The following is a 20,440-nucleotide window of genomic DNA, read 5'->3' as shown; positions in this document are numbered from 1 at the left end:
AACCAATATTTTTTTGATAGAACATCTTTGAATTCAAAAATTATTTTTTTTCATTCCAGAAATTTGTTTAAACAAAAATGAAAATACGTGTATTTTTGAAACTTAACTAATATACTTACTTACTTACTTACTTAGTAAGTAGGAAACTGGTGGGAAACTCGTAAAAGGTGGGAAACTCGTAAATTCAGAAGCCTAATAAATCGGAAAATTTTAGTCGTATTTCAAAAAAAATCATAATATTTTAAGACTGAAAATTTACATTTAAAAAAATAATGGCTAAAAGTAATTGTTTTAATTACAGCTTAAAATTATACTAAAATTAAACACTTTCTAAATTTTTTAGTAAATTTCCAAATTTTTTAACTTTAGATTTTTTTTTGAAGTATTCTACAATTTTTGAAATGTGAATATTTCAAAAAAAAGTTGAAAAATATTTTTTGGTCGATTTCAAAAATTCTACTTATTAAAATAATTTAGCTTAAAGCATTGCTTTAAAAAATGTTTCTAATTCTAATTTTTTAAAAAATTTTCTTTATTCTAATTGTACGAATATTTTTTTTATTTTTATTTTTTGAAATAATCTCAGTTTTTGCCGTTTTTTTGAAGCCGTGGATCAAAAATGAAAATTTCCTTCGAATTTTTTGGTTTATTTTTGCTTCAAATATTAATATAGGTTTTTGAGAATTTTTCCTTTAAAGTTGAAAACTACATTTTTTTAAAAACATTTTTATTTCAATACCTTTTCCTGATTTCTAAGTTTTCTTTTCTTTAACTTCATTTTAAACCTCCGTTCCATTTTTAACGATGATCATGTTCCCTTTTTTGATAGCTTGACTCAACTTTTTGTGTGTACCCAAGTCTAAAAATGTCTATAAAAACTGGCAACAGAATACGACTTTTCCTCTCTCCTCCCAACACTTTTCTGATCAAATCAGAAATCACGATTTGATAATTTTCCTTTTTTCTTCTTTTCCTCGGCTCTCCCAGTTTTCCAATTTTAACTGTCACTGTGAACTTGAGACTCTTGAGCAAAAGTGTGTTTGCTCAATTTTTAAGGTTTTCACACTTTTCTTCCGCATGTTATTATTCATAGCCAAATACTTGAGAGAGGTCATTCAGAAAATGCTGAGCTTGAGAGTTTTGGTAGAACTTGCAGAAGAGTTAAGGAATTTTAGAATTTTCAATTTTCTGAAAACAATTTTGAAAAAATTTCTAGCCAATTTCGGTTTTCGAAAATATCAATTTTTTGAAACTAATAGTAAATAGAATCCATAATTTTTGAAATTTTTAAGTTAGAATGCGTTTTATTCCTTAATTTGAATGAAAAATTTCGATTTTTCGTAAAGTTTTCAAAGTTTTCAAAAAATATCAAAAGATCACAATATTTTAGGCATTTTCTTCATTTTTTGAAATTTTAGACATAATTTTAAAAATTTGAGAAAATTTATTTTTGTTATATTTAGTAAAAACTTGATTTTTCCATCATTTTATTTGCAGCATCAGGCACGTACAGCCCAAACCTGCCTGCCTACCATAAAATTGCCAGACCAGAGTTTAGCAACTTTTAATCAGTTTTTAAAAATTTATTCAAAAAAAATTTGGTTTCATTTTTTTCTATTTTTCTTTTCTTTTTATTCAATTTAGATTTCTTAAACCATCCCTTTTTTCAGAATGGGTGCATTGGGCCAACTCCGGCTCCTGCTCTGGAAAAACTGGCTCCAGCAGCTCAGATCACCGTGGTTTGCTCTTTTCGAGCTCGTCGTTCCCCTCATTCTCATCGGAGCCAGTTTTGGGCTTTTGATTGGTGTAAGTTTGAAATTTTGAAATTTTTGAAAAATTACTGAAAAATATTTGGTTTTAATTCAATTTAAAAATGAAACACTCCAAAAATTTTTAATTTTTTCAAATATTCAGTCAAAGTTATAGTATGTAGCTTGGTAGAGACTTTACCAAAACGTGGAAATTTTAGAAATTTCAGGTTTTAAACCTATAGAATTTTTAAATGCAAGTATAAACGTAATTAAAACATAAACAAAACATAGAAAAAAAAGTTTTTTGGTCTAATTCTAAACATTATTATAGGTAAAAACCGAGTTTTCATCTTTTTTGGCTGTAAAAAATTCAATACCAAATTTTTTACAGTTCTCCGGACAATTCGAGACAACGTACACAGAGCGTAAATATGCGGCGTGGCCAGTCTCCGGCAGTGCCTACGATCTCATAATGCCCACGGATCCCGATGACCCCATAAAATCTGCAATCGTTGAACCATATTTTCTGTTTAATTCGCAGCTCACTTGTCAATTTTTGAATACTTATACGATAGGAGTTAACAAGTATCGAATGGGTGAGTTTTCTCGGAAATTTGCAAAAAAAAATTCCTAAAAATCAAATTTGGATCGTTTTAATTTTATGAAAATCATTAATTTCCAGACATTATCTTCGCCTATGCACCAATGACAGATGCCACTAAACAAATCATGGACAAAATCCAAAATCGTTACACAGCGAATGATCTACTCAATCCTGTCGCGGCATACATAAAGGGACTCTACAATATCACAGCAGTACCAGTTTTGAACACGAATATGACATACAAAGGGTTCACAACCGAAGGCGAAATGGTTTCCTGGATGCAGGGACAGTTTCAGAGTGAATGTGACAATCCGCTTTTGGGTAAGTTGGGCTTTGGCTTAGGCTTCGGCTGGGCCTTCCGTACAAAACTATGCCACAATTTCAAAAAATTGATATGCAACGAAAAAATATATGAATTTCGACTCTGGACCCAATAGTTTTATGGGAATTGATATGCTCCAATATTTCAGCTGGTATTGTGTTCGACGACTCCATCGCAAAAGATCTCAAGAACCCCGACAAACGAGATTTCACCTACACAATCCGACTCTCAAATACTCACCGAAGATCCAGAAACGTTGGTTTTATCACCTCCTACTTTTTCAACTTGAACTTGAAATTTTGCAGGCCTTCGGTGACAACTCCTACCCATGGGATACCTCTGTCTCATTTGCTGTTCAGTATGTCAGCGGTCCCATCAACCCGGATGACAATGACGGAGGTTCCCCCGGATACTGGCAGGAGGGTTTCATGACTGTCCAAAGAGCTGTCGACGTGGCGATCACCGAGATTATCACTGGGGAGGATGCTCAGCTCACCCCGCTTCTCGATTCCTACCAAGTATCGAGATTCCCGTTTCCCGGGTATTCCACGAAGATTATTGAGATCGGAGCGTTCTTCATGCCTGTCATTGTGATTTTCTCCTTCATGACCAGCGTCATTTACATCGTAAGGGCGGTTGTTGTGGAGAAGGAGGATCGGCTGAAAGAGTACATGAGAGTCATGGGACTATCCCAGTTTATCAACTGGGTTGCTCATTTTATCATCAACTACGCCAAGCTCACTTTTGCAGTTATTGTGTTAACGATTCTCATGCACTTCGTCGCTTTGAAATCCGACATGACACTAATGTTCGTCTTCCTGATGATCTACGCCTTCGATGTTGTCTACTTCGCCTTTATGATCTCCTCATTCATGAACTCCGCCACATCGGCCACCCTTATCTCTGTCGTCTTCTGGATGTTGCTCTACTTCTGGTACGCATTCTTCTCCTCCATCGATCAAACGAATCCGTACCCATTGGGCTACCGACTTATTAATTGCATCAACCCGGATATTGCGTTAAACTACGGGCTTCAACTGCTAGCTGCCTACGAGACACAGGCGGATGGGCTCAAGTGGGGAGAGCTTTTTACACCGCCAAGCCCTGATAACAACTTGACGTTTGGACATGCTTTGATCGCACTTATCGTCGATGGAATTATCATGATTATTTTGACATGGTACATTGAAGCAGTGATTCCAGGAGGAGAAGGAGTGCCTCAAAAACCATGGTTCTTTGTCCTGGTAGGTTAATATACATAGTTGTTGTAGATATCAATTTCTTAATTTCAGCCATCCTACTGGTTCCCGAATAGCGGCTCCAAGACTGTGGACTCTTCTGATCAGTTCCAACAAATACAATACGCGGATCATGTGAAGCTCGAGAAAGAGCCCACCGATCTCATACCAACTATTAATGTGGTCAACCTAACGAAAACTTATGGTACATCGTTTTTCAAGAAACTCTTTGACTGTAAATTTGGAAAATCTGGAGAAAAACGAGCCGTTAGCAATTTGAACCTGAAAATGTACCCGGGTCAATGTACAGTACTACTTGGGCACAATGGAGCCGGAAAGTCGACTACGTTCAGTATGCTTACCGGAGTAGCCTCGCCTAGCTCGGGTTCGGCGTACGTTAATGATTTTGACATTAGAACTTCGCTGCCAAAGATCCGCCGTGAAATGGGACTCTGTCCGCAATACAACACACTTTTCGGATTCATGACGGTCATGGAGCATCTCGAGTTTTTCGCAAAGCTGAAGGAGAGGACATGGGATCCCGAAGAGGCTCGTGAGATTCTGGCTCGACTGAGAATCGACTTCAAGGCTGATTTCATGGCGGGCGCCTTGTCTGGTGGACAGAAGCGGAAGCTATCATTAGCTATTGCCTTGATTGGAGGCTCAGAGGTTGTGATGCTCGACGAGCCGACATCTGGCATGGATCCTGGAGCTAGACACGAGACATGGACACTGATTCAACGAGAGAAGGAACGGAGAACCATTTTGTTGACTACTCATTTCATGGAGGAAGCTGACTTGTTAGGTGAGTGGAAAATTATAAATAGTGTCAATAATCTTTAAGTTTTTCAGGGGACAGAATTGCAATTATGGCTCACGGTCAGCTGGAATGCTGTGGCTCCCCAATGTTCCTCAAACAGCAATATGGAGACGGGTACCATTTGACAATTGTTTATGACACCACTTCTACTCCAGACGTCTCGAAGACCACGGACATCATTAGAGAATATATTCCAGGTACCGTATATTCTGTGGTAAACTCTCACCAACAAACTTTCCAGAAGCCCACGTCTTCTCCTACATTGGTCAAGAAGCCACGTATCTTCTGTCGGCCACGCACCGCCCGATTTTCCCAAAATTGTTTAAAGAACTTGAAGATCATCAGACACAATGTGGAATCACCAGTTTTGGAGTTTCCATCACCACTATGGAGGAGGTGTTCCTGAAAGTTGGACACACGGCAGATGAGCGCTACAATTATGAGCATGGCATTGAAAATGATATCAGTGAGATGATTGAGAAAGATGATCCGATTTTACAAGACCTCCGCGCCCAGGTCCGCGTAACAGGCTTCACTCTTCAAATGCAGCACGCCAAGGCGATGTTCTACAAGCGAGCCATCTTTTTCTTCCGTAAATGGACTCAATTTTTGCCACAGCTGGTGTTCCCGGTTGCTTACTTGGTTCTTATGGTGTTCACGTCTCAAGTGCTCCCTTCTGTCAAAGAACAGGATCCACAGACAATTTCATTGGCTCCATTCTCCGACACGAAAAAAGCGGGTCACCTTGTCAGTGACTCTGGGAACTATGTCACGCTTCTTGGAGGCTCGCAAAATTTGTCCAGGTGAGATTTTGTTGGAGTTCTTGTACTTCAAACAATATTTTTTCAGCATGGTTCAAGGCACCGTGACACAGCTTGGTGTCACTCAAACAGTGGTCGATATAACTAGCAACGTTGAGAAATTCATTATGGATCAGACAAATGCTATGGGTTCCCGGACATTCGGGCTTCATTATGCACTTGGTTTTGTACCGTCTATGTTCAATTTCAGTACTGTATCCGTTCCATCTCTTAAAAGTTAGTCTGGGTTTTTTTTCTCAAAAATATGGGAAACAATTTCAGCATTCTTCAACAATTTCGGTTTATACACACCAGCGCTAGCAATTACTTTCACGGATTCTATGATTTTGTCGCAAAAGCAGAAGAAGCAGTATTCGTTTACGGTGAGGTTCTAGTTGAGAATGTTGATAAATAGGGCCCAGTCCCTTCTAACATTGCTAATTGGAAGTGAAAATTTTAATTTATCGATTTCTTTGCAGGCTGTGAATCACCCTCTCCCACCATCCACCCAAGACACGTTGAAGAATACGAATAGAAGTGACGGAGCCGCATTTTTGATTGCTTATGGATTGATTGGTATGACACGCTGTCCATTTCGTTCCAGCCCATCAATCTATATACACTTTTACAGTATCCTTCGCTGTCTGCGTTGCTGGATATTCCCAATTCCTGATTACCGAACGCAAGAAGAAATCCAAGCACATGCAGCTGCTCTCAGGAATCCGTCCTTGGATGTTCTGGCTGACTGCGTTCATCTGGGACGCCGCGTGGTTTGTCATTCGGATCCTTTGCTTCGACGCCATCTTCTACATCTTCAACATCACCGCCTACACCCATGACTTTGGTGTCATGCTGATCCTTACCCTCTCCTTCCTTTTATACGGCTGGACCGCGCTGCCCTTCACCTATTGGTTCCAGTTCTTCTTCGAGTCCGCGCCGAAAGGATTCATGATGGTCACGATGTATCATATTTTGACAGGAATGATTGGGTCGATCGCAGTTCCGATTATTTCTCAAACGTCTAGTCTGGATGCTGGTTATCTGTGGTCCATCATTTTTGCGTGGCTCTTCCCGACGTATAACATTTCGCAGATCGCCACAGTGGTAAGTTTTAAAGTGATATCTTCAGGAATAAAAAATGAAAATTTTCAGACCTTCCAAAACGAGAACGTTCGAATCGCTTGCAAGAAACTTGACTGCACGATTCCGATGTTCAAAGCGGTGACGGCTTGCTGTGGAACTGCTTCAGAACGTCTCTACGTCGATAACGTGCTCTTTGTTGGAAATCGGAAAGGAATTTTAGTCTATGTGATATTCCTTGCCGTCCAAGGATTCATCTATTGGATTTGGGTGTTCATGAGAGAAAATGATCAGTTCACAAAACTGTTTGCATTGATAAGATGTAGAAAAGCTGATAACCCAATTTGGGATATCACCGATACTGATAAAGTTGATGAGAGAGATGTGGAGGATTCGGATGTAATTGCGGAGAAATCAGTGGTTCAAAGACTTGCGAATAACAACAAGACGGCTCTAGTCAGTAATAATTTGGTGAAATGGTAAGATTACAAATTTTCCTTTTTCTTTAAATCAAGGCTTTACCGGTTCAATTTTCAGGTACGGAAACTTCAACGCCGTGAAAGGAGTCAACTTCCATGTCAACTCCAAAGACTGCTTCGGACTTCTGGGAGTTAACGGAGCCGGAAAAACGTCCACGTTCCAAATGCTCACTGGAGAGAACTCGATTAGTTCAGGAGATGCCTACGTAAATGGTTGGAGCGTGAAGAACAATTGGAGGGAAGCCGGAGCAAACACGGGATACTGCCCACAATATGACGCGATTATCAAGGAAATGTCTGGAGAGGAGACTCTGTACATGTTCGCCAGAATTCGAGGCATACCGGAGAAGGATATTCCGAAAAAGGTGAGGGACTTAAGTGTTTAGACAAATTACATCAGGAGTTCGACATGCCGATAAATTCCAAATGCCGAACAGGTCTGACGCGGACCACCGCTAGAAGAAACAGACGGCCGGGTAGTCCCTTTTTGCTGGCTGGGCCTGTGTGGTATAAGACAGGTCCATCTAGAGCGTGGAATGTCAAAGTTGAGCTGGAGGATGTGTTCCTCGAACCCGGACTAAGAGTACTGCGTCAAAGTATTTTTAATCGTAATTTTCAGGTCAACGCTGTTATCCACGCTATCGGAATCGGAATGTATGCCAGTCGCCAAATCAAGACCTACTCTGGCGGAAACAAGCGCCGTCTCTCCCTGGGTATTGCCATTGTTGGTCTGCCCGACGTCCTCCTCCTCGACGAGCCGACCTCAGGTGTGGATCCAAAGGCTAGACGTATTATCTGGAATATTTTGAATCGTTTGAGAGACTTGGGTACTGCTCTTGTCCTCACTTCTCATAGTATGGATGAATGTGAAGCGTTGTGCACGGAACTGGCGATTATGGTTTATGGTGAGGATACATTATCAATGGGCCTTTAAAATTCAAGTTTTCAGGAAAATTCCGATGCTATGGAAGTTGTCAGCATATCAAGAGTAGATATGGAAGTGGATACACTCTGCTAATCCGTCTCAAGAACCGAAATGACGCTGAAAAGACCAAGTCAACGATCAAGCAAACATTCCGCGGAAGCGTCATCAAGGAGGAACACGTCCTCCAGCTCAACTTTGACATTCCACGTGATGGAGATTCGTGGTCTCGCCTCTTCGAGAAGCTTGAAACAGTCTCCACGTCGCTCAACTGGGATGATTACTCGCTGTCGCAAACCACACTGGAGCAGGTGTTCATCGAATTCAGCAGGGACGCCGGGGTATCTTCGGATTCGGAGTTTGATGGAGCCAGCAGCACAGGGTCCGCCAACTCGCGAGGCAAACAGAATGGTTACACGAATCGGGCACTAACCATTGAAAGCGACGCGGAAAGTGCCATGTATTTCTAATTTTGTTTTCTTTAAATGATTTATTTCGTTTCCAAACATTCCTGTTTTTTTTTGACAAAACTCGGGTCTCACCCTCTTGATTGTTCTTTCTTGCCCCATTTTCTCGTTTGTTTTCCAATAAATGTCATGAAAAAACAAGGTGTGAAGTTTATGGCTCCAGGTGTTCGGCCTAATTTTAGAAGAAGAAAGAATGTGTGTGTGTGTGTGTGTGTGTGTGTGCTGCTCTTTGAGCTCTGAGCTGACCAGCAGGACACGTTGGTTTTTTTTCCGAATAATTTATTTCATAATCTATGGCATACATCAACGAAAAGCTGTTTGTACTCAGTTTTCGGTTGGTGAAGTTGTATGATCGTAGTGAGGTGCTGCACATCTTCTGACGCTCGATTCACCACGTGGCAAAGAGATAAGAGATCGGCGAATCGGGATGGGCCGGATTGTTGGTATCTGTGGAGGCAGTATTGAAGAAGGACGGAGCTGTACATTTGTTGGTACTTTGAGATTGTTGTTACGGCTTTTTCGGACAGGTTGTGGAGAGCTGAAATTTTTCATATTTTTGCATAGGGTGCATTTTTATCTCAGTTTGTTGATAGCAACCAATAAATAGGCGGGGCCTGCTATAAAATCATAACAATGCTAAAATTAAGCAAATTGTAGGCAGTTAAAGGGTTTATATCTTTGAATACGGAATTTTTCAGAAATTTCACTTATGAGTTATGAAATTGTTTAAAGATATTCTTAATTAATTATGTCAAAAAAGAAGGCATTATTCCGATTGGAGACTACAAATTACAATGACTAGAAACTACAATGACTATAAACTATGATAATTCTTTCAACAAGTTTCACAAATTTTGCAAGAAAAAATCTGCTTTTTAGGCGTGGCAGAAAAGTACGCATGTGTTCAGAAATTTTGTATCATTCCAAATTAGCTTACAGTTGGAGTGGAGACTACAAACTACAAACTACGACTGTTTGTTCAAAAAATGAGACCACATTTTGCAAAATACTCTTCTTAAAATTGACAAACTTGGGCATAATTTTGCAGAAATTTTTTTTTAAATTTTTTGGCAAACTCATAACTTTACCACTGCAAAATCACTTTCACAAAGCTATAATAATCTCATAAAACTATAATCTAGTTTTCTATATCCGGAGGGGATTATCTTAGTGCAAGCGCCCCGACTAGTCACGCAATTTGTGCTCCATTTTCAAAGATTTGCTCACTGAGTCACAGAGATACAAAGATCGAGATCAAAATCCCCTTTCTATAAATAATCTTTCGGTTTTCTGCTTCATTGAAGCTTACCTGCATCGCAGAAAAGTAGAACATTGAGCAGCATGTGCTCTTCATCGGTCACTTTCAGCTCGGCCAGTCGAGCTATAAGCCGACTGCGGATTCCGATGACGAACTCCGGGGAAAACATTCGTAGCCTAATAAGTTGAGTTTCATTTTAAAACAAAGTAAGAAGCCGTAAAAATTTACATAAAGTCCGGATAAACATCGATCCCATCGGGCGTTGTTACTCGGTCAACTTTGGAGCTGTATGATCGCATTGCACTGTTTAAAATAACGGACTTGAAAGAAAAATTGCGGAGGAGAATTATCTGGAAAGAGTATACAATAGTTGTCAACAGAGCTCGTTTGCTTTTGCTTACTTTATCCTCATTATCTATGGATCCCATAAATTCCATGCTCAAAAACATTTCAATTGTCACATATAACCCGAGAAGGGTCCAATCGTGAACCGTAATCATTTGCGTGGCACTTTTCGTCACCATTCTTGACTTTTTATTGTTTTTCACAATTTCCACGAGAGTCAAATCGTCGGGTGTATAAAAGTTAGCGATTTTGTGGCGGCGATTCGAATCCATCAAAAGTAACGTTTTGATCAGTGAGCAAGTTTCGTCGTCGACGCGGTTCAGCAGCTCGAGTTCCAGTTTTCCGGGACAAATATACTTCATGCCGACTTGAAGACACCGCTGATATCGGCAAGCTCGACATCGTTTTGAGAATTTTTTGACTGAAGGTTGGTGGATAGAATACAGTGAGCATTATGCCCCATAATTTTTTAAACCTTTAAAAACTAAAAAACTTTCCTGAAAAGTTATGATGGGATCCCTTCAGATTTTAAAATATTTTTTGACCAATTCTCATTCCGTACAGCCAAGTCGTGTCAGGATGTCTCATTACGTTCTACAAAAAATGCGGGAATACTAATCATGCGAAATCAGATGAGATATCTGCGTCTCATCTTCCGCATTTTTTGAAGATTGAATCGAAATAAGACACTCTGACTCCACGTGTACAGTTAAATCACAGAGCGGCTTTTACTACGTGGCCTAGAAAAATCTAAAACTCGGCCAATGATTTATCTGGGATTTTTAACGTGGGATGTTTCTGAAACTTGACGGGAATGTTTTCGAAAGGGGGTTCTATAGTTCCACCGTGGCGATTTTTGAGAAAATGCCCCGTATCCATGTTATGAAGGTGGCCGAGTTTTCTAATTTTACGGCCACGTAGTAAAACCGCTCTGTGAAATATTTTACAAAATTTTATCTGCATCAAATTTCACGCGCAATAATGAGAACACTTACCATTGACAAACTCTTGACCGTCGTAGCATCTATCCCAATATTTACAATGGTAGGTAATTCGGTCTACCTCGACTCGTCGGAAGAACATTTTGCACGCGTTGCACGAGAGAACCTGATTATGAGGAAAAAAATACACGTGACGTTTTTTCTAATTTTAAAAAAAAATTTGTATAGAAATACAGATAAATTTTTGTACTTTCTGAAAATATGTTTATTCTCAATAGGACGTTTCGAAAAATTGCTCAAAAACTGCCAGTTTTTCTTTGTTCTTTCAGAAACTGCAAGTACTTTCTCTATAGTTGTACATATATTATTTCCCGGAAATTTTTTTTTTGGCGTAACAGTTGGAGTTTGTTTTAAAACTCACACCATAGTTGTAGCAAGTTGTAGTTGTAGCATTGCCGTCAATTTTTCGGCGATTTTCACCGGCAATTTTCAACTTTCAGACAATTTTTGAACACTTTCTCGATTGTTTCAAGTCAAATAAAAGTCATTTTCAGATAGAGCAAATATTTTACTATATTGTATCATTAAATTTTAATGAAAAATTTCGGGGGAATATGCCCAACGGTCTCATTTTGTAGAATTGCCGTTCGGCAATTGCCGCGCACCCCTGATTAGGAAGTTTCGAAGTGACTCAAAAACTGCCAGTTTTTGATCAACTTAAGTCAACTTAAGTAAGGAATTCCAAAAACGTTTAATTGAGAGTGAAGTTCTTTTCAGAAACTGCAAATATTTATCTATAGTTCTATATTAATTTCCGGAAACTTTTTTTTTTTGGCGTAACAATGAGAAAATTGGAATTTGTTTTAAAACTCACACCATAGTTGTAGCAAAAAGCAAGATTTCCACAAATTGCACATTTTTCCGACGAATTAAGTTGACTCTTGTCTGGCTTAAATTCCACCGGAGAACCTGATGAGCTGGAGGAGGACGTCGGCGAATATTCGGAGTACATTTTTGAAGTGTGAAATTTTTTCTGAGGATTGGAAAAAAAACTCGAAGAATAATAAGAAAAGCAAGAGCAGAACTCAAAGTAACAATGTGTCTGATCTGTGCTCTTTAATACTTTTGCTCAGCGTATTTCTAGAGACGCTGACACACGAATGAGGAGAAGATGAAGAAGAGGCCGCAGCCAAACCTCAATACGACATGTCCAAAATGCGGTGTAGTTTGAGAAAGTGGGGGCAAAGAAATGGAGTAATATGAGCAGTTTTGAGGGATCAGAGAGCGAAAGATTGAAAATTGGCGGTGAGTAGCGTGTGAGGAGAGAAATGGCCGCCGCAACAATACTTGGGTCGGAGACTTGTTTGCTCAGAGAGCTCGAAATTATTGAAAAGAGCAATTAAAGAATGGGTTTTCTTAATTCTACCAGTTCCACATTTTGGAAAAAATTGACGGGGCGGGGCACAAATGTTGGCAATTTAAATTTTAAAATAAAAACAATAGTGGTTTAAGCTTTTTCTGCGTTTTTACTGTCGGCGACTTGTTAACAACTCAACTCTGAAAAAGTTGGAGATCAAATTTTTATTTATTTTTAATCAAAACGTATTAAAAAAGAAGACGTTTTATTGAATGTGATTAAAAGTTTAATTATTAAAACCTTTTCCATGAACAGTTTAGTTTTTGAGTTACTCAGATATGTTCGAAAGAAAATCGTTAACAACCCGCTAAATGTCTGTCGATCAAGGATGTCAATGTCCCGTAAAAATTACAAAAACGGGACAACGGGACGTCCCGTTCCCGTGAAAATTTCAAAAACGGGACAACGGCACGTCCCGTTCGCGTAAAAATTTTAAAAACGGGACAACGGGACGTCCCGTTTTTTTGAAAACACCCAAAAAACGGGACAAACTGGGCGGTTAAAAAAAGAGTGCATAGTTGGCGTAAATTTTAGTATATTCGAGGCAAATTATTTTTAAAAAAACTGCATGTAAGTAATTAATCTGCATGAATTTAAGTCTTGAAACAAAACTCAAAAACAGAACTTGAAAATGTGCAACAAAATCATGAGGGAAATTGTCCCGTTCCTGTGATAATTTTAAAAACGGGACAACGGGACGTCCCGTTCCCGTAAAAAATTCAAAAACGGGACAACGGGACGTCCCGTTCCCGTGAAAACACTCAAAAAACGGGACAACGGGACAAACGGGACACGGGACTTGACATCCTTGCTGTCGATCCAGTTCTTTCAAAGTTGAAGTTCGTAGCAGATGATCAAGTACAAAATGTAAGCAAAGATGTGGAGCCCGTAGTTCAGGTTTAAAATCGTCTGGGTAACATCTACTTTGACCTTGACCGACCCCATCTGAAATTTCTGAAAACCTGAAAGAGAAAGAATGGGAGAGTGAAATGTTAGAAGAAACGAAATCATTCTAAAAACATTCGCATTATGAACGTGTGTCCGAGGATCACGTAAGTCCTGATTTAATAAATAGGAACCTACACAAAACTGGGAATACAAGCAAGGACAACAAAAAACAAAGAATACATTGTAGTTTCGCAGGCGAAATGAGCCCCTGAGCATGTCATACGTGTTAGGAGTAAACAGGCTTGCTGGAAATTGAAATGTGGTGTATCTAGTGCATTAAACTTGGCCTGCAGGACATTTCTTTTGATTCCCGGGTTTCTTTTTGAATTTTTTTTTCTGAATTTTTGAATTTTCTGAAATTTCTTCTTTCTCTCTTTCTCCCTTCAGCCTAAACCAAACAATATGTCTCAGCCTAAGCCTAAGACTAAACCTAAACCTGAGCCTCCCAATTTGTTTCAGTTTATGGTAAACTCTTTTTACTAAACTCATGCCACTGCAGGATGTTGAGATAATCCCACCGAATCTACAATAAAACAATCATTGTAAAGTTAGAAGAGTAAACCCAAAATTTGAACTGTTTTATTTAAAACTGGAGATATTTTGATTCTCGCAGTTTTTCACAATTTTCCAATTTGTTTCAGTTCATGGTAAATACTTTTTACTAAACTCATGCCGTCGTAGACAGTTGGACAAGTCCACAGAATCTACAATGTAACAATCACTGTAAAGTAATAAGAGTGAACCCAAAATTTTAACTGTTTTTTTTTAACTGGAGATATTTTGGTTCTCGCAGTTTTTCCCAATTTCCCAATTTGTTTCAGTTCATGGTAAACACTTTTTATTAAACTCATGCCAAAGTAAGTTGTTGGATAAGTCCACCCAATCCTACAATGCAACAATCACTGTCTAGTAAAAAGAGTGAACCCAAAATTTGAACAGGATTGAAATTACTGAGGATGGTTTCATTCTCGAAGTTTTTATTTTGAATTGAATCAGTTCATGGTAAAACCTTTTTATTAAACGCATGCCAAATTAAGTTGTTGGACAAGTCCACCGAATCCTACAATGCAACAATCACTGTCTAGTAAAAAGAGTGAACCCAAAATTTGAACATGATTGAGGCAACTGGAGATGTTTTCATTCTCGAAGTTTTTATTTTGAATTGATTCAGTTCATGGTAAAACCTTTTTATTAAACTCATGCCAAAGTAAGTTGTTGGACAAGTCCACCGAAACCTACAATGCAACAATCACTGTCTAGTAAAAAGAGTGAACCCAAAATTTGAACAGGATTGAAATTACTGAGGATGTTTTCATTCTCGAGGTTTTTATTTTAAATTGATCCAGTTCATTATAAACACTTTTCATTAAACTCATGCCAAAATAAGTTGTTGGACAAGTCCACCGAATCCTACAATGCAACAATCACTGTCTAGTGAAAAGAGTGAACCCAAAATTTGAACAGGATTGAAATTACTGAGGATGTTTTCGTTCTCGAGGTTTTTATTTTAAATTGATTCAGTTCATGGTAAAACCTTTTTATTAAACTCATGCCAAAGTAAGTTGTTGGACAAGTCCACCGAATCCTACAATGCAACAATCACTGTCTAGTAAAAAGAGTGAACCCAAAATTTGAACTGTTTTATTAAAAACTGGAGATATTTTGATTCTCCCAGTTTTTCCCAATTTTCCAATTTTTGTCAGTTCATGGTACAACCTTTTTACGAAACTCATGCCATTGTAGGCAGTTGGACAAGTCCACCAAATCTACTATGAAACAACTCGGTAGGCGTCTGCGCACATTCTGCGCACCCCCTGCGCCGATTAATTTACTTTCGCACGACCGACAATGAAGGTGCGCAGTTTCTGCGCAGGAGGTGCGCAGGATATGCGCAAAAGGCAGTGCAGCTAGAAAAGAGAAACACCAAAAAGCAATGTGCGCAGTATCTGCTCAGAAGGTGCGCAGGATTGGCGCATGATGCAGGGGTCGTATTTTGATGAGTGTTTTATCCCTTGATAATCCTGTTCTTGTTGTGTATTGAACTTGCGATTGATTTCCCTGAAACAATTACCTTACCTGTTGAGCCACGATGGATGCGTTCTGAATAATGAACAACCCGCCTCATATGAGAGAATAGATATGTAAAAACAGTGGAATGTTTTTGAGACAGGGAATACGTTGCCTGTTGTCCTCTATATTCTGTACTTTGGGAATGTATTTGAACGTTCTCTTTGTCTATAGATTGTTTACAATCATATTTATGGCACAGGTGAAGATGTAGACGTACTCGGTGGTTGTAAAACCTGACAGAGATAATTGGTTCCGTCCTATATTCTGACTTTTGGGAATGTACAATATAGTTCAATATTCTATTCGTTTTTGATTTTGAGTGCGTTATTCAAACACGTATAATTCAAAAACTATAATAATCAAAAACATGTTTTACCATAGTTGCCTAATAATGTTGCTACATCTTTGTAAGTTTCAAAATTCTTCAGCAAACATTTTTATAATAGCCGACATCCAGCGCATTGTTTTTGACCAGAATTTATGAATGACTCTCAACTTTATTAAAACTATGTATGCGTTTTCATGAGACGGAAATTTATTTTTAAAAAATGATATTTTTTTACTACTTCTTGTTTTGTTTGAAATATTCCAGGAAACACTTATTGGAGCATTGAACATGCGTTACGAAAGTCGAAAACAAATAAAAAATCGGCCGACTCTGTACAAATAGTTTTCAATCAAAGTGAGAGAATGAGGTTTTTAAATGTCCGTCCTATCACTTTAAGATCAATCTGCATCTTCTGACGTACTATTAGTCTAGTCTCTGTAGTTCCAAAATTTGAATATCACTACAGAGTCATGGCTTGCGAGGGCATGTAAAAAGTCTCTGCAGTTTTATTAGGGCTCGTGGACGTGACTGACTGACAAATGAAATTGGTTAGATAACCAGAGAAAAGTTGGCTTTTTACAAGTGCTGGCCAAAAAAATATTCATTAAGATACGTGAGCTGAAACTTATGTCTCACAAAACACTGTTTAGACGCTGTATTCAAAAATCAGGTGTCTTGGTTTGAAAATATTTTTCGGACAATTTTTGTGGAAAACGAATGTTGTAATAATATTTGAACTATATATCAACCAAAAAAGTACAGAAAAGTTCAGAAAAAAATCACCCACTATTTATGAGAAATGTGCTTGAAATAACTTTCCTTTTTGAACTCATTCATGCGGATTTCTGAAAAATTACATGTGCAAAAAATGCAAAATTATATAAACACTGTGTTACTTTAATAAACCTTCCATTAAAAACATGGCTAAAAATAATAAAACTGTAGTTGTCTAGATTTTTCTCGGTTTTTGAAATATGGAATTCCCAAATCCACACAGCAACCTATTTATTTTTTTACATTTTTGTTAAGTTCCAATAAATTCAAGTATATTTCCAAGAGTTCAGTTTTTGCGGTCAGTATTGTTGATTCAGTAAGTTATAAATACATGTCTAATGAAATACGACCACACAATGTCTCGTTTTTTTGTATCTGATGATCCGATTTTTAATTAATCTTTTGTTTGAAAAAATAACTTTTCAGCGAGGCTCTTTAGCTTAGCAGCTATCGATAAAACGAAAACTTTATGTATGTCAAGGCACATACACTTGTTGGCTCAAACAATCTCTCGTAGCAAAGAATTATCAAAAAACGAGATAATTTTAAGTAAGAAATGAAGCATAATGTGAACGCGGATTACCAACTGAGAAGTTTACAACCTACTAAAATTTTGGGAATATATGAAATAATGCCTCGCTACAATGAATAGTTGTTGTAGTTTAGCAACAAAGTTAAAACCAGTATTTGCCATTTTGTACGGATGAGTAATATGAGCAAAAAACGGTTTGCAGCTTCATTTTTCGCTCAATACAACTGTAAACAGAATGTATCAGGAAAAATAGAATTTAAGTATACAAGTTACCAAAAGTCAAAATGATAAACCCCACAGGCTATCAATTCGTTATGTCTTACAGCTATTCATTGTTTTTTTTCCACTATGCATACCAACTTTTAATCAGAAATTATATGAAAAGTGATCCAAAGCAACATTAACTCATAGTTATAACTGAAATAGGAACACTAACGATAGTGTGCGCAGAATCCGCTCAGGGGGTGCGCAGATTGTGCGCACGAGGCTAGACCACCAAGAAAAAGGCCACAACAACAGCAGTGTGCGCAGAATCGGCGCAGGGGGTGCGCAGAATGTGCGAACGCGCCTACCGAGAATCATTGTAAAATAAGAAGAGTGAACCCAAAATTTGAACTGTTTTATTTAAAACTGGAGATATTTTGATTCTCGCAACTTTTCCATATTGTTCCAGTTCATGGTACAACCTTTATACTAAACTCATGCCATTGTAGGCAGGTGGACAAGTCCACCAAATCTACTATGAAACAATCATTGTAAAATAAGAAGAGTGAACCCAAAATTTGAACTGTTTTATAAAAAACTGGAGATATTTTGATTCTCGTAATTTTCCAATTTTTTTCAGTTCATGGTACAACCTTTTTACTAAACTCATGCCATTGTAGGCAGTTGGACAAGTCCACCAAATCTACTATGAAACAATCATTGTAAAATAAGAAGAGTGAACCCAAAATTTGAACTATTTTATTAAAAACTGGAGATTTTGATTCTCGCAATTTTTCCCAATTTTCCATATTGTTTCAGTTCATGGTACAACCTTTTCACTAAACTCATGCCATTGTAGGCAGTTGGACAAGTCCACCAAATCTACTATGAAACAATCATTGTAAAATAAGAAGAGTGAACCCAAAATTTGAACTGTTTTATTAAAAACTGGAGATATTTTGATTCTCGCAATTTTTCCCAATTTTCCATATTGTTTCAGTTCATGGTAAACCTTTTTACTAAACTCATGCCGTCGTAGACTGTTGGACAAGTCCACCGACTCTACAATGTAACAATCACTGTGAAGCAAAAAGAGTGAACCCAAAATTTGAACTTTTTAATAAAAACTGGAGATAATTTGATTCTCACAGTTTTTCCCAATTTTCCAATTTATTTTTCAGTTCATGGTAACCCCTTTTTACTATACTCATGCCGTCGTAGACTGTTGGACAAGTCCACCGACTCTACAATGTAACAATCACTGTGAAGCAAAAAGAGTGAACCCAAAATTTGAACTTTTTAATAAAAACTGGAGATATTTTGATTCTCACAGTTTTTCCCAATTTTCCAATTTATTTTTCAGTTCATGGTAAACCTTTTTACTAAACTCATGCCGTCGTAGACTGTTGGACAAGTCCACCGACTCTACAATGTAACAATCACTGTGAAGCAAAAAGAGTGAACCCAAAATTTGAACTTTTTGATAAAAACTGGAGATAATTTGATTCTCACAGTTTTTCCCACTTTTCCAATTTGGTTTACAGTTCATGGTAACCCCTTTTTACTATACTCATGCCGTCGTAGACTGTTGGACAAGTCCACCGACTCTACAATGTAACAATCACTGTGAAGCAAAAAGAGTGAACCCAAAATTTGAACTTTTTAATAAAAACTGGAGATATTTTGATTCTCACAGTTTTTCCCAATTTTCCAATTTTTTATAGTTTATTTTACAACCTTTTTACTACCAATGTACAAAAGAAGAAGAGGGGCAGACAGCTCAGTCGGTAGTGGTGGCCGACAGCAATATTGAGGCCACGAGATCAAGATCGGCTCAGCCTCTATTGGGAAGTGGATAATCCACGACTGGATTATCGGCCACAGTCCCTGGCTAGGCCGTGGCTTAAATTATAGGCCAGTGGGATCATCACCAGGCAGTGTACCTGACTCCCAGATCCGCAGTGCATAGCACTTGAAGAACGGATCGTCCTTTAATCCTTGAATCTTTTAAAAAGAATCGAAGGTTCTCCCATGTGGTTGTGGGGACAATGAGGGAGGAGTAGATCACTACCTAACTTGTGGTAGATCACACCCTATCCACAAAGAAAATCTGTGGACGTCCTCAAAGAAGGCCGCCCGTGCCCTCGGGCTGGCCAACAAACCCTTCGACCAGGGACAACAAAAAGTCCACGGCCCCCATGAAGACTAAGAAGCCCATACAGCTTAATTTTCAAATCATTTACCTTCCTACGAGAAATTCTTTTTGCTCCATGAGTCGTCGCCGCTGTCTTCCTTCCGTCCAACCTCCGTCCAATTGCCAACAGTCCATCTGTTCATCCTTCCAACATGCTATCGTTTGTGGAGTGCATCTGAAATTGAAATATATATATATATTTGATTTTTTTGATTGGAACCATTTACGAAAAGGACAAATGGAAAACTCATAGCAAAAAAAAAACAAGCAATCAGTATTTAGAAGGTAATTTTTCGATTTTTCAGAACTTTCACAAAAACTGCGAAATTCCACTCAAAACCCTCATTACTATTTCACTAGTCCAGACCAGTGACCCAAAAAAAAATTGAAAATGGTCTTATTTTAAGCTACAGTAATCCTACAAAATTCCTAAAGTACTATTACACAAAATTTCAAGAATGAGTATTGCGCAACATATATAACGCGCAAAATATCTCGTTACGAAAACTACAGTAATTATTTAAATGACTACTGTAGCGTTTGTGTCGATTTACGGGCTCAATTTTCGTAAAGACTTTTAAAAAATAGTTTATCTGTGGAATAATAAAATAGAGCGAAATAAGAGGAATATCGCTAAAATCCTATGAAAAATCGATTAAAACTCCGTTGAAAAAAAGTTTTTAGTTACAGTACTCCTTAAAGGCGCACACCGCTGCGCTGCTCAGAAAAACTGTCATTTCGAAACCGGGAACAGTTAACTGTACTATTTACTCAAAATCGATTTAATATCGCGAAATTTTGCGAAAGAGCATGCATAAGAGCCAGCATTGGAGCGTTTGTGCAACTCAAAAATAAAAAAAAAATCACCAAAAAAATGAGCAAATGCTGTGAGCAAAAAAAAACAGCCGTTCTCCATGCCACCCATCGGAAAAAATGACTAAAAATG

The 20,440-nt window shown here is 38.1% G+C and overlaps 2 protein-coding genes and 2 non-coding genes across 5 annotated transcripts; 1 reads left to right on the top strand and 3 right to left on the bottom strand.

Annotated features, from left to right (window-relative positions):
- Positions 1-1,670: 1,670 nt before the first annotated feature.
- abt-4 (ABC transporter domain-containing protein) lies at positions 1,671-8,619 on the top strand. Its single transcript, NM_070774.5, has 16 exons — positions 1,671-1,806; positions 2,143-2,347; positions 2,434-2,676; positions 2,826-2,932; positions 2,983-3,921; positions 3,970-4,720; positions 4,768-4,932; positions 4,977-5,538; positions 5,585-5,772; positions 5,818-5,918; positions 6,015-6,111; positions 6,167-6,639; positions 6,688-7,094; positions 7,153-7,459; positions 7,714-7,999; positions 8,044-8,619. The coding sequence occupies exons 1-16, from the start codon at positions 1,672-1,674 to the stop codon at positions 8,484-8,486; spliced, it is 5,409 nt and encodes a 1,802-aa protein (NP_503175.1). The 5' UTR covers position 1,671; the 3' UTR covers positions 8,487-8,619.
- Y39D8C.2 lies at positions 6,394-6,424 on the bottom strand. The gene has a single exon (NR_003177.1). It is a non-coding gene; the product is annotated as an Unclassified non-coding RNA Y39D8C.2 (non-coding RNA).
- A 126-nt stretch (positions 8,620-8,745) lies between the features above and the next one.
- nhr-15 (Nuclear Hormone Receptor family) lies at positions 8,746-19,675 on the bottom strand. 2 transcript variants are annotated; one of them, NM_001392465.1, is made up of 7 exons: positions 19,544-19,675; positions 11,902-12,060; positions 11,082-11,193; positions 10,143-10,507; positions 9,970-10,091; positions 9,793-9,917; positions 8,746-9,021 (listed from the first exon to the last, which is right to left on the bottom strand). In NM_001392465.1, the coding sequence occupies exons 2-7, from the start codon at positions 12,037-12,039 to the stop codon at positions 8,768-8,770; spliced, it is 1,116 nt and encodes a 371-aa protein (NP_001379919.1). In that variant the 5' UTR covers positions 12,040-12,060; positions 19,544-19,675; the 3' UTR covers positions 8,746-8,767. The 2 variants fall into 2 exon arrangements, 1 of the variants encoding a protein (NP_001379919.1); NR_132474.1 differs by lacking the exon at positions 19,544-19,675 and having other exon boundaries at positions 8,768-9,021; positions 11,449-12,039.
- Positions 13,346-13,442, bottom strand: F33E11.7. The gene has a single exon (NR_102002.1). It is a non-coding gene; the product is annotated as a small nucleolar RNA F33E11.7 (small nucleolar RNA).
- Positions 19,676-20,440: the final 765 nt, after the last annotated feature.

This window comes from Caenorhabditis elegans, chromosome V (assembly GCF_000002985.6).
Source record: "Caenorhabditis elegans chromosome V".
Classification (NCBI taxonomy): Eukaryota; Metazoa; Nematoda; class Chromadorea; order Rhabditida; family Rhabditidae; genus Caenorhabditis; species Caenorhabditis elegans.
The sequence above is the reverse complement of the archived record's forward strand: the minus strand, read 5'-3'. Positions and strand labels throughout refer to the sequence as shown.

Excerpts from the sequence above, each read along its gene's own strand:
- abt-4 (NM_070774.5), top strand. The coding sequence starts at position 1,672 with ATGGGTGCATTGGGCCAACTCCGGCTCCTGCTCTGGAAAAACTGGCTC. Across the intron at positions 6,640-6,687 it reads TTTCGCAGATCGCCACAGTG|ACCTTCCAAAACGAGAACGT; the intron begins GTAAGTTTTAAA and ends GAAAATTTTCAG. Across the intron at positions 7,095-7,152 it reads AGTAATAATTTGGTGAAATG|GTACGGAAACTTCAACGCCG; the intron begins GTAAGATTACAA and ends TTCAATTTTCAG.
- nhr-15 (NM_001392465.1), bottom strand. The coding sequence starts at position 12,039 with ATGTACTCCGAATATTCGCCGACGTCCTCCTCCAGCTCATCAGGTTCT. Across the intron at positions 10,092-10,142 it reads CCATAGATAATGAGGATAAA|ATAATTCTCCTCCGCAATTT; the intron begins GTAAGCAAAAGC and ends TACTCTTTCCAG. Across the intron at positions 9,022-9,792 it reads TCTACTTTTCTGCGATGCAG|CTCTCCACAACCTGTCCGAA; the intron begins GTAAGCTTCAAT and ends GAAAAATTTCAG.